This window comes from Erythrolamprus reginae, chromosome 3 (assembly GCF_031021105.1).
Source record: "Erythrolamprus reginae isolate rEryReg1 chromosome 3, rEryReg1.hap1, whole genome shotgun sequence".
NCBI lineage: Eukaryota > Metazoa > Chordata > Lepidosauria > Squamata > Dipsadidae > Erythrolamprus > Erythrolamprus reginae.
This window is the reverse complement of record NC_091952.1, coordinates 240065526-240079200: the sequence shown is the minus strand read 5'-3', so window position 1 is coordinate 240079200 and position 13675 is coordinate 240065526. Positions and strand designations below refer to the sequence as shown.

Genomic DNA, 13675 nt, shown 5'->3' with positions numbered 1-13675 from the left:
GGACATGTCTTTCTTCTTTCATTTAGTGTTTTCCAAGCTTTGGACATATTCAGTTGCTCAGAGCTTTTGGGAATTAGGCAGCCTCTAGTTCAGGGGTGTCAAACTGAAGAGTTGGGGGCCGGATATGGCCCATGGGGTGCTTACATCGGGCCTGCAAGGTTGCCCTGGAAACAGCATGCGGCCCTCCTGAGCTCCATTTTCACTGGCAGAAGGGTTGCAGGAAGTTGTTGCAGGTGAAAATGGAACTTATTTGTACCTTACGACAATCATTAAGTGTTTTACCTCATGATTCTTGACAAATGTATATTTTCTTTTATGTACACTGAGACCAAAGACAAATTATACACTGCACCAAAGACAAATTACTTGTGTGTCCAATCACAATTGACCAATAAAGAATTCTATTCTATTCTATTCTATTTATTCGATTTATAGGCCACTCTTCCCCCTGCAGACTATTCTATCCTATTCCATTCCATTCCATTCTATTTTTTCTATCTATTCCTATTCCTACTCCTATCCCTACTCTATTCTATTCTATTCTATTTTTCCTATCTATCCCTATCCCTATTCTATTCTATTCTATTCTATTCTATTTATTCGATTTATAGGCCACTCTTCTCCTTGCGGACTATTCTATTCTATTCTACTCTACTCTATTCTATCCTTGGGAGCCCATTCTCGCTGGCAGAGTGCTAGGGCCACCACAGGCCCTCTTGGCCTGAGTGATATCGAGCTGGCCATGCCCCTCTGTCCCCCCCCCATGTGAAACACAACTCTGATGTGGCCCTCAATGAAATCGAGTTTGACCCCGTATTCTAGATGTCATGATGCATTATGCCATTACAGGCAGTCCTCCACTTACAACCACAACTGAGCCCAAAATTTCTGCTGCTAAGTGCAACACTGGCTAAGTGAGTTTTGCTCCATTTTAGGACCTTTCTTGCCCCAGTTGTTAACTGAATCACTGGGGTGGTTATGTTAGTGACAAGGTTGTCAAATAAATCTGGCTTCCCAATTGATGTTGCTGGACAGAAGGTCACAAAAGGTGGTCACATCATCCCAGGACACTTTAACCATCATAAATACGAGTCAGATGCCAAGGGTCAGAATTTTGATCGTGTGATTGAAGGAGAAGAATGATGAGCTACTCTTTTATAAAATATAGTTAATATACTAACAAGCTTTATATATAATTAAACATAAGATACAATACTCTTCATAAACTAACCCAGGATGTATTCAGTAAAAGAAATTAGAATGAACTAAGATAATTCCTCCTGGAACACACCCAAGGCCAGGCTACTGGAACATCCAAGGTCAGGCTATAATGCAGTAAGATAACAACAACGCCCAAAGGCAAAACTACCGGAGGATAAGATAAGGTAGCTATGACTATGGAGAGAATTGTCATGCTGACCCTTTAGAATATAGAATAACATAGAAAATGACTTAGCAGAATAAAAAGGTGTGGGGCAGGATTATTAGGCGTGGTGAGTATTGTGTAGAAAGTATAAAATGTATTATTTGTAAAATGTGATTTTGCTCTCCAAGAGACTTGGAGGCCACCTTTTATTTTATGTATTTATTTGTCAAACATGTATAGGATAGTAGTAAAAACATAGGTAAAAAGTAAGGATAAAAGAGGACAATAGGAAAGGGACGGTAGGCATAGTGGTGCGCTTATGGATGCCCCTTACAGATGTCTTAGAAATGGGGAGAGGTCGACTGTAAACAATCTAAGGTAGGTATGTTGGTTGGTTTATTTGACTTCTATGTCAAATCACATATGTTTGTGAGTGACATAGGGGAAGGTTTGGTAGGGAAGGTTTGCCTATTTGCCGATGACTCTAAAGTGGGCAATAGGGTTGATATTCCTGGAGGCGTCTGTAATATGACAAACGATTTAGCTTTACTAGATAAATGGTCAAAGCAATGGAAAGTGCAGTTTAATGTTTCCAAATGTAAAGTAATGCTCTTGGGGAAAAGTAATCCTCAATCTGAGTATTGGATTGACAGTTCCTTGTTAGCAAAAACTTCAGAAGAGAAGGATTTAGGGGTAGTGATTTCTGACAGTCTCAAAATGGGTGAACAGTGCGATCAGGCGATAGGGAAAGCAAGTGGAAGGCTTGGCTGCATAGCTAGAGGTATAACAAGCAGGAAGAGGGAGATTGTGATCCCGCTGTATATAGTGCTGGTTAGACCCCATGTGGAATACTGTGTTCAGTTCTGGAGACCTTACCTACAAAAAGATATTGATAAAATTGAACGGGTCCAAAGACGGGATGCACAAATGGTGGAAGGTTTTAAGCACAAAACTTATCAGGAAAGACTTAATAAACTCAATCTGTCTAGTCTGGAGGACAGAAGGGAAAGGAGAGACACGGTTGAAACATTTAAATGTGTTAAAGGGTTAAATAAGGTTCAGGAGGAAAGTGTTTTTAATAGGAAAGTGAACACAAGAACAAGGATCAGAATCAACGTGAGAAAATATTATTTTACTGAAAGAGTAGTAGATACTTGGAACAAACATCTGGCAGACGTGGTTGGTAAATCCACAGTAACTGAATTTAAACATGCCTGGGATAAACATATATCCATCCTAAGATAAAATACAGGAAATAGTATAAGGGCAGACTAGATGGACCAGGAGGTCTTTTTCTGCCATCAATCTTCTATGTTTTCTATGTTTCGATGTTTCCCAATCCCTTAGGACTCAGGTTAAAGATTTTGGGGTTTGGGGAAGAAACCACAGAGTCAGGTAATGCATTTCAGGCATTGACCACTCTGTTGCTGAAGTCATATTTTCTGCAATTGAGTTTAGAGCGGTTTACATTTAGTTTGAAGCCATTACGTACTCGTGTATAGCTGCGGTTGAAGGTGAAGTAGTCATTAACAAGAAGGACATTTTATGATTTTATGAACTACATTTAAATCAGATTGGATGTGACGTAGTGGTAAACAGCCGCCCCGAGTCTGCGGAGAGGGGCGGCATACAAATCCAATTAATAATAATAATAATAATAATAATAATAATAATAATAATAATAATAATAGTCTTTGCAAATGCTTTTTCTCTTTCAATAAACCTTTGGCTTGTGAACCAGATCTGTCCCCATATACCGTGTTTCCCCGAAACTAAGACAGTGTCTTACTTTCTTTTTACCCCCAAAAGCCCCACTACGTCTTACTTTCAGGGTATGTCTTACATTGGAAAAAAATTGAAAGGGTCGCGTTCCCAAAGGCATCTCCCCAGAGTCCAGAAGGGCAGCCGCGGGACAGGAGCCTCGTGAGCACTTTTCCAAGTTCAACCTCAGGGCTCCAAGCGGCGTGCACGCCTGGAGCCACAGACGCGTGTCGGGGAAGCGTGTGTCTGGAGGGGAGGAGCCGCTCTGCGCAGTTGGGCAGCCCCACCTGCCTGCCGGAAAGGAGGCGGGCGAAGGAGGGCGCAGCTCCGGCCGCTTGCCTCGGAGCTGGTCGGCCTCGCTGGCCGCTTGCAGCCGAGCCTCGGCAGGACTCGGTTGCTGGGACGAGTGCCTTCGCTGCAAGCCGCCGCCCGCTCGGCTCGCTTCGGACCAGCGCCATCCTTCGCTTTGCCAAGCCAGGGAAGAGGCGGTGGCGCCGCGGCGAGGCGAAGGCGAGGGGCGCGCGGGGAGCTTGGAAGCAATGTCATCGGGCTCCCCCCGGCAATACCCCCGTGTTTCCCCGAAAGTAAGACATATGTCTTACTTTCGGGGTACGGCTTATATTAGCCGATCCCCCTGAAACCCCCGATATGTCTTACAATCGGGGGTGTCTTACTATCGGGGAAACAGGGTAGTGAGTATTAAAATACATGACCACGGAGATGTTGCAAGTGTGAAAAACAGTCATAAATCACCTTTTTTCAGTGTTGTTGTAACTTTGATTGGTCACTAAATGAATTGTTTTCAGTTGAGAACTATCTGTACCCAAATAACATACCATATTTTTGGTGTATAAAATGCACCTTTTTCCTCCCTGAAAAGGCTGATAATTAGGGTGCATCTTATACCCCACAGCCCTAACTAGCTGCTAACGATCTTCCCAGCTCTTACCTTGCAGGCTCTTTCATTGTTTCTCTGTGAAAAATGTTTTCCAAGCTCTAACTCTTTGCAGGGTTTTTTTCCCCATTGGTCTAACTTGCTCTACATGTTTCTTTCCAGCTCTAACCAGGTTGCTAACAATGTCCCCAGTTTTTACCGGCTTGCAAGCTCTTTCATTGTTATTCTCTGCCAAGAATGTTCTCCAAACCCTCTCTTTGTAGGGTTTTTTTCCCCATTGCTTTACTTGCTCTAGACGTTTCTTTCCAGCCATAACCAAGTATTATTAATGTCTCCAGTTTTTACCAGCTTGCAAGCTCTTTCATTGTTACTCTCTGCCAAGAATGTTTTCCAAGCCCTAAGTCTTTGCAGGTTTTTTCCCATTGCTCTACTTGCTCCGACTGTTTCTTTCCAGGTGATAATGATGTTCCCAGCTCTTACTGGCTTGCAAGCTCTTTCATTGCTACTCTCTCAGAATAAAGATTTTTTAAGCCCTTAACCAGGGGATAAAATAATGTGCTGAAGGTGACCAGACTAATGACGCTAGCCAGATGAATACCTGGTAAGCAGAGTCTTTTCCCTATTTTCCTCCCCAAAAACTAAGATGCGTCTTGTACTCCAGTGCGTCTTATACTCTGAAAAAATATGATAACTGATGCCAAGAATGGCATTTGCATCATTCAAATAATGATGTCATCTCACATGTTATCCAATTTTCTGGTAAAAAGACATTTTAGAACAAGCGATAAAAAAAAAAATCTCTGCCACTTTGTACAAAGCAAAATGCAGTCCCAGTTTTGTCACATGTGTTTTATTCCCAACTTTACATAGCAACAACATTTCAAATCTGCCTGCTGAATTATAGGGCAAACTCTTGCCCTGGGCGTTTGTTCTGCGCGATGCAAACAACAGGAGTGCAAGGTGTGAGCTGGTGAAGAAAAAGGATGATTGCAATTTTCCCCAGCAAGGTTGCAGGAATTGGGTTTGTTTAATCTAATGAAAAGAAGAACCAGGAGTGATATGAGAGCATAGAAACATAGAAGTCTGACGGCAGAAAAAGACCTCATGGTCCATCTAGTCTGCCCTTATACTATTTTCTGTATTTTATCTTAGGATGGATATATGGTTATCCCAGGCATGTTTAAATTCAGTTACTGTGGATTTATTTACCACGTCTGCTGGAAGTTTGTTCCAAGGATCTACTACTCTTTCAGTAAAATAATATTTTCTCAGGTTGCTTTTGATCTTTCCCCCAACTAACTTCAGATTGTGTCCCCTTGTTCTTGTGTTCACTTTCCTATTAAAAACACTTCCCTCCTGGACCTTATTTAACCCTTTAATATATTTAAATGTTTTGATCATGTCCCCCCTTTTCCTTCTGTCCTCCAGACAATACAGATTGAGTTCATTAAGTCTTTCCTGATACGTTTTATGCTTAAGACCTTCCACCATTCTTGTAGCCCGTCTTTGGACCCGTTCAATTTTGTCAATATCTTTTTGTAGGTGAGGTCTCCAGAACTGAACACAGTATTCCAAATGTGGTCTTACCAGCATTCTATATAGCGGGATCATAATCTCCCTCTTCCTGCTTGTTATACCTCTAGCTATGCAGCCAAGCATCCTACTTGCTTTCCCTACCGCCTGACTGCACTGTTCACCCATTTTGAGACTGTCAGAAATCACTACCCCTAAATCCTTTTCTTCTGAAGTATTTGCTAACACAGAACTGCCAATACAATACTCAGATTGAGGATTCCTTTTCCCCAAGTGCATTATTTTACATTTGGAAACATTAAACTGCAGTTTCCATTGCTTTGACCATTTATCGAGTAAAGCTAAATCATTTACCATATTACAGTGTTCCAATATTTGAGGGGCTGCTACAACAAAGAGGGAATGTGTGTCAATCTATTCTCCAAAGCACTTGAAGGCAAAATAAGAAGCAATGGATGGAAACTACTTTATTTTTCAGAGTATAAGACGCACCTATAAGATTTTAGGGGAGGAAAACAAGGGGAAAAGTATTCTGAACCAAATGGTGTAGAAATATATTATTTAATAAAATACCACTGTAGCAGAATACTCTTTACAACCATGTACACTTTTTACAAACTTCAAACTTGACAGCTTTAAGATTTATGGATTTCAACTCCCAGAATTCCTCCTCCAGTCATGCTAGCTCAGGAATAGAAGTTGAAGTCCACAATTCCTTAAATTGCCAAGTTTGAAGGCCTTGCATCACTAACCCTAACCAAGGGGTCTTCAAGCTTGACAGTTGAAATGAACTTTGACTCCCAGAATTCCTCCTCCAGTCATGCTAGCTCAGGAATAGAAGTTGAAGTCCACAATTCCTTAACTTGCCAAGTTTGAAGGCCTTGCATCACTAACCCTAACCAAGGGGTCTTCAAGCTTGACAGTTGAAATGAACTTTGACTCCCAGAATTCCTCCTCCAGTCATGCTAGCTCAGGAATAGAAGTTGAAGTCCACAATTCCTTAACTTGCCAAGTTTGAAGGCCTTGCATCACTAACCCTAACCAAGGGGTCTTCAAGCTTGACAGTTGAAATGAACTTTGACTCCCAGAATTCCTCCTCCAGTCATGCTAGCTCAGGAATAGAAGTTGAAGTCCACAATTCCTTAACTTGCCAAGTTTGAAGGCCTTGCATCACTAACCCTAACCAAGGGGTCTTCAAGCTTGACAGTTGAAATGAACTTTGACTCCCAGAATTCCTCCTCCAGTCATGCTAGCTCAGGAATTCTGGGAGTTGAAGTCCACGGTTCTTAAACTTGCCAAGTTTGAAGAACCTTGCACCACTAACCCTAACCCAAGGGTCTTCAAACTTAAATAACCAAGAAGAATCAGAATTCTATGATGTTTGGCAAAAGGTATATATTTGGTGGGATACAAAGAAAAAGAGATAATTTTATTGTTATTTTATTTTAAACATATCAGCATTTAGTAGTTATACTGTAGTAGATGATGATTATTCACAATACAAATGTGAACTCCTTTTTTCTTCTACCCTTATTCTTTTGTCTTTTTTTCTTCCTTTCCCCCCCTTTATTTTAGCTCAATTTAAGTTAAAAATTTTAAATTTTTACATATGTTGCTAAATATTTTAGATGTGTTCTTATTTACCACTTTATAATTGATATTTTAAAGTATTTTATAGATGGTGTTAAACAACGACAAGATTTTTTCCTTTCATTTTTTTTAATGCTTAAATATAAAGATGACTTCTACTCTGAGCGGAGCGACTGTAGCTCCATTAAGTGTTGCATGTTATGTATGTCATGTTTGTCTATGCAATTTAATAAAAATGTTTAAAAAAAAACAAGTGGACTTCAACTCCCAGAATTCCTTCTCCAGTCATGCTAGATGGGGTAATTAGAAGGCAAAAACACCCCCATTTTTGCAAGAAATGGGCCATTTTTGCCTGTTTTTTTACAAAAATGGGGTGGGCAAAGAGTCTGGGAAGCCTGCAGGGAGCTCCTGGGTGCTGGGAGATGGCAAAAATACTTCTGTTTTTGGCCTTTTTTGCCCATTTTTTCACAAAAATGGGGGCATTTTTGCCTTCCTCCAGTCCCCAGGAGGTCTCTGCAGGCTTTCCAGACCCTCTGTCCACCCAATTTTTGTGAAAAAACAGGCCTATTTCTTGCAAAAATGTGGGGGCAAGGCATTAGGAGGCCAATAGCCCCCCCCCCTGAGTGATGGACGTGTCCTTGGGAGGCAAAACCCATAGCCACTCCATCTTGTCGGGGTTGAATCTGAGCCTGTTATCCTGTTATAAAACAGCAAACAAAATCCTGCAGAACTATGCCAGCCTCTGAGAGCATCTCAAAACAGAGCAGACAAACCAGTCTGGGTGCCAAGGGCACATGCAGAATCCAAAGGTTAAATGTGGGCTGTGGTCAAATTCTTGCCCTTTTCATTCTTGCCAAGTTTTCTCCGTCTTGCCTTTTTGGTGCGAGGTTCCAGGCTAATCTAGCAGGAACATTTGATTAAAGGAAGAAAATAATATCTTCGCCGCTAGGGTTTGTTTACAGATAGTTCTTCACTTGCAAGCATAACTGACCTCACATTTCCACTGATAACCAAGACAGTTGTTAAGTTACTTGCATCTTGCACATATTACTTGCACATCTTTCAGCTGTGGCGACGGGGGCGTTTGCCCAGGTTCGCCTGGTGCACCAGTTGTGGCCCTATCTGGACCGGGACTCACTGCTCACAGTCACTCATGCCCTCATCACCTCGAGGCTCGACTACTGTAATGCTCTCTACATGGGGCTACCTTTGAAAAGTGTTCGGAAACTTCAGATCATGCAGAATGCAGCTGCGAGAGCAATCATGGGCCTCCCAAGGCATGCCCATGTCACACCAACACTCCGCAGTCTGCATTGGTTGCCGATCAGTTTCCGGTCACAATTCAAAGTGTTGTTTATGACCTATAAAGCCCTTCATGGCATCGGACCAGAATATCTCTGGGACCGCCTTCTGCCGCACCAATCCCAGCGACCGGTTAGGTCCCACAGAGTTGGCTTTCTCTGGGTCCCATCGACTAAACAATGTCGTTTGGTGGGACCCAGGAGAAGAGTCTTCTCTGTGGCGGCCCTGACCCTCTGGAACCAGCTCCCGCCGGAGATCAGAACTGCCCCCACCCTCCTTGCCTTTCGTAAAGTTCTTAAGCCTCATCTCTGCCGTCAGGCAGGGGGGAAGTGAGACATCTCCCCCGGGCCTATACACAGGGCTGTAAAAGCACTGTGAAGTTGTAGAGAGGTCAGAACAGGGGTGGGCAGCAGGCAGGACGGGGTGGAACACAGTTCCACTGGCGGAAATGAAGCAACCTGCCGGTGACGTCAAAGCTCCGCCCCCAGAATCTGTTCGTGGGAGGGATTCCCCGTTCGGGTTCGGTTCGGGTTCGGCCGAATTTTGCGTAAAGTTGGTCCGAACTTGCCGAACCTGAACACTGTTGGGTTCGTCCATCACTAGTAATGACCAACGCCTTGAATTGCATATACTTAGGGTGTCCTTGAGAAGGGAACAATGTCTCATGGGAATCGATGATACTTGAATGCCATTCTCCCCCACTCTTGCATTCCATTTCAATCCCTCCCTTTTTTTTTATCGAGTTGCGAGCGTAACTGCAAAAGAAATCTTAGAGTCTTGGTGGATAATCAACTAAACATGAGCCAGCAATGTGCAGCAGTGGCCAAAAACGCCAACACCATCCTAAGCTGCATCAACAGAGGGATACACTCCAAGACCAGGGAAGTATTAATACCACTCTACTATGCCCTGGTCAGACCACATCTGGAGTACTGCACCCAGTTCTGGTCACCACACTTCAAAAGAGACATTGAAACTGTGGAGAAGGTGCAGAAAAGAGCAACCAAAATTATTAGGGGACTCGAAACCAAGACTTACAAAGAGCGATTGCGGGAACTGGGCATGGATAGCCTAGAGAAAAGGAGGGCCAAAGGGGACATGATAGCTGTATACAGGTATGTTAGGGGTTGCCACAGAGAGGAGGGGGTCACTCTATTCTCCAGAGCACCAGAGGGCCGGACAAGGAACAACGGCTGGAAGCTGACCAAGGAGAGATTCAACCTCGAACTAAGGAAAAACTTCCTGATGGTCAGAGCGATCAACCATTGGAACAGCTTTCCTGCAGAGGTTGTGAACTCCCCAACTCTGGACACTTTCAAGAGGAGATTAGACTGCCACTTGGCTGGGGTGCTTTAGGATTCCTGCTCAGGCAGGGGGTTGGACTTGATGACCTACATGGTCCCTTTCAACTCTAACAATAAATAAATAAATAAAATAAATAAAAGTGTGAGTCAATCTTGATGGCTGTTTTCATACGAGTGATATGTAAGTTCTGGGCTGGGGTTATCCCAGAAGTAGTGGCCCAAAAACCTGCCCCTCCCCAATCCCAATACCCCATCCCCATTAAAGTGTTTAATTGCATTAATTCAAGGTACCTTCATTCCCGATGCAGCTGCTGGCCCGCTGGGATCCACGGCTTGCACGTGGCAGGGCTTGGTCCCTCGGACCACAAATCCCCACCCAACAGCATCACCTATGATCTTAAAAGGAAAAGAAGAAAAGATGGCTGCAATGAATCTTGTTAATAAAAAATCTCTCTCTCTTTTTTTTAAACAAAGAAATGGCATTTGATGGGAAGGAAGGAAGGAAGGAGGGAGGGAGGGAAGGAAGGACGAGATAGATAGATAGATGATAGATAGATAGATAGATAGATAGATAGATAGATAGATAGATAGATGATAGATAGATGATAGATAGATAGATAGATAGATAGATAGATAGATAGATAGATAGATAGATAGATAGATAGATAGATAGATAGATAGATAAGGATAGGATAGGATAGGATAGGGGATAGGATAGATAGATAGATAGATAGATAGATAGATAGATAGATAGATAGATAGATAGATAGATAGATAGGTAAGGATAGGATAGGATAGGATAGGATAGGGGATAGGATAGATAGATAGATAGATAGATAGATAGATAGATAGATAGATAGATAGATAGATAAGGATAGGATAGGATAGGGGATAGGATAGATAGATAGATAGATAGATAGATAGATAGATAGATAGATAGATAGATAGATAGATAGATGATAGATAGATAGATAGATAGATAGATAGATAGATAGATAGATAGATAGATAAGGATAGGATAGGATAGGGGATAGGATAGATAGATAGATAGATAGATAGATAGATAGATAGATAGATAGATAGATAGATAGATGATAGATAGATAGATAGATAGATAGATAGATAGATAGATAGATAGATAAGGATAGGATAGGGAATAGGATAGATAGATAGATAGATAGATAGATAGATAGATAGATAGATAGATAGATAGATAGATAAGGATAGGATAGGGGATAGGATAGATAGATAGATGATAGATAGATAGATAGATAGATAGATAGATAGATAGATAGATAGATAGATAGATAGATAGATAGATAAGGATAGGATAGGATAGGGGATAGGATAGATAGATAGATAGATAGATAGATAGATAGATAGATAGATAGATAGATAGATAGATAGATAGATAGATAGATAGATAGATAGATAGGAAGGTTCGGTGAATATGAAGGTTTTCCAAGTCTTATTTTCATGAGAAATCACAATAAAAACCTAAAGACAGAGTAAGCATAGCTCATTTACAGAATACAGAATAAAAAAGTTGGAAGGGACCTTATAGGTCATCTAGACCAATCCCCCAATTAGGAGTCCCTAGACCCTACACATTTTTTTGGTCCCTGCTTTCTTTAAACACCGCATTCATCTATCTCAAAAAAAATCACCCACCCAGTTTGCAGTGTATCTGTTAGAAATTATCCAAGATATTTACAAACTGACTCAACTTATCTCTACACTATGGAGTAAAGCCTTACCCCGCCTGCCACCCTTTATTTTATTTATTTTATTTATTTCATTTATTTCATTTATTTCATTTATTTCATTTATTTCATTTATTTCATTTATTTCATTTATTTGTTTTGTCAAGTATGTATTGGTGGTATACAAAGATATAACAATGTTTATATACAGTACATGATACTAGTAAGAGAGAAACATTAGGACAGGGGACAGAAGGCATGCTGGTGCACTTATGCACGCCAGTAAAACGACCAGTAAAATGACAAAGTAAGGTGAACAGTCTGTGAAGCGTCCCTTATTAACTCATCTATAGTGTTTTCTAAATCTGCATTCCAAGAAGTGTCAAGAAAGCACAGCTTAATTGTAGGCAATTTTCCTTCCGAGAGCCCAAAAAGCAGAACTGATCTGAATCATTTATTGTCCATAGATTATAGGTTAGTTTATATGCTCTCTTTGCTCAGAGAATAGCAACAGCACTTAAACTGACAGTATATACTGCTTCACAGTGCTTTACAAAGCACAGTGCTTTAAGCCCTCTCTATGCAATTTACAGAATCGGCATATTGCCCTCAATAATCTGGGTCCTCATTTTACCGACCTTGGAAGGATGGAAGGCTGAGTCAACCTTGAGCCGGTCAGGATTGAACTGCCAAACTGCAGTCAGCTGGCAGTCAGCAGAAGTAGCCTTCAGTACTGTATTCTAACCACTGTGCCACCATGGCTCATATAGTATTTTCATATAAAATGCATATAAAGTATTTTTTCTAAGCTGCAAAGCATCCCATGTTCTATACATATGTGTTTGTATGCACACGGCTATGGGTAGAGTATAATATAGGTGCATATGTGTGGGTCTACCTGCACATCTGCATTAGGTACTGTATCTGTATATAGGTGGTCCTCAAGTTATGACCGCAATTGAGTCTAGCAATTATGGTCGTAAGTTATGATGGTTGTAAAGTGGATCACCAAGCGACTGGACCCCATTATATGAATTTTTTTTGTAGAAGTGAGTGAACGCCACGGTCATTATGTGAAGCCATTGTTCACCATGGGTGGGAAGTACAGTGGTACCTCTACTTACTAACTTAATTTGTTCCGTGACCAGGTTTTTAAGTAGAAAAGTTTGTAAGAAGCTATTTTTCCCATAGGAATCAATGTAAAAGCAAATAATGAGTGCGATTGGGGAAACCACAGAGAGGGTGGAGGCCCTGTTTCCTCCCAGGAGATTCTTAGAGATGCCCCATGGAGGCTTTTCCACACCTTTTCTAGCCCTTTTTCCTAGAGATTCCTAGAGAGGCCCCATAGAGGTTTCTCCCCACCTTTTCCGGCCCTGTTTCCTCCCAGGAGACTCCTAGATAGGCCCCACCAAGGCTTCTCCCTGCCTTTTCTGGTTACAGTTTTGGAGGCTTGGGTTTGTGAAAATGGTTCTTGAGAAGAGGCAAAAAAATCTTGAACACCCGGGTCTTATCTAGAAAAGTTCGTAAGTAGAGGCGTTCTTAGGTAGAGGCACCACTGTAAATGCTAGTTTCTGGCAAAACTATCATAAATCATGATCACACAACTATGAATGAGGCTGAGTGCCCAAAATGTGCTCATATGACCATGGGGTGGAGTGACATTGGAACTATAAAACCAGGTTGTAAGTTCTTTTTGGAGGATCCACCATAATTTTGAACAGGTGCTAAGTGACCGTTCAACTCAAGAACTATCTGTATATCTGTCCAATTAATTTCTTGGCAACTGCGTTTCTGTTCATGTGGTTTTATTGGCAGTGATATTGAAGCAGTTTGCCATTGTCTTTTCCTAGCCTACTTCCTTAATAGTTTCCACCGGTGTCCCATCCCAGTCCAACCCTGTTTAGCTTTCTGACCCCTATTTCCAGCTGGGTGCATAAAAACACATTGTTGCCCTAATCTTATTAATCATATTTATAAGATGACTTCAAGATCATTGTGTTATTTCTACACCATTGAATGAAAATAGCTTTGCACCATCTCTATGGAGATTCTTGGACATCCAGGTCAAGATTATCCCAAACCAGAGGTGGGTTCCTAGTGGTTCTGATTCTTTAGAACCATTAGTAACTCAGTGATGATGTCACTGAGCCAGTTCTGTCGGTGACTCTCTGGGCGATGCCATCTTGGATTTTGTTTCTGCGCATTCGCTATGTTTTTATTT

General features: G+C 41.6%; 1 protein-coding gene across 1 annotated transcript in view; it reads right to left on the bottom strand.

Moving 5' to 3' along the window:
- Positions 1-13675, bottom strand: part of DEPTOR (DEP domain containing MTOR interacting protein) — a 127470-nt gene that overhangs the window by 17803 nt on the left and 95992 nt on the right. The window contains exon 9 of the mRNA XM_070748241.1: positions 10043-10147. Coding sequence (XP_070604342.1) covers positions 10043-10147 — 105 coding nt within the window. The remainder of the gene's footprint in view (positions 1-10042; positions 10148-13675) is intronic.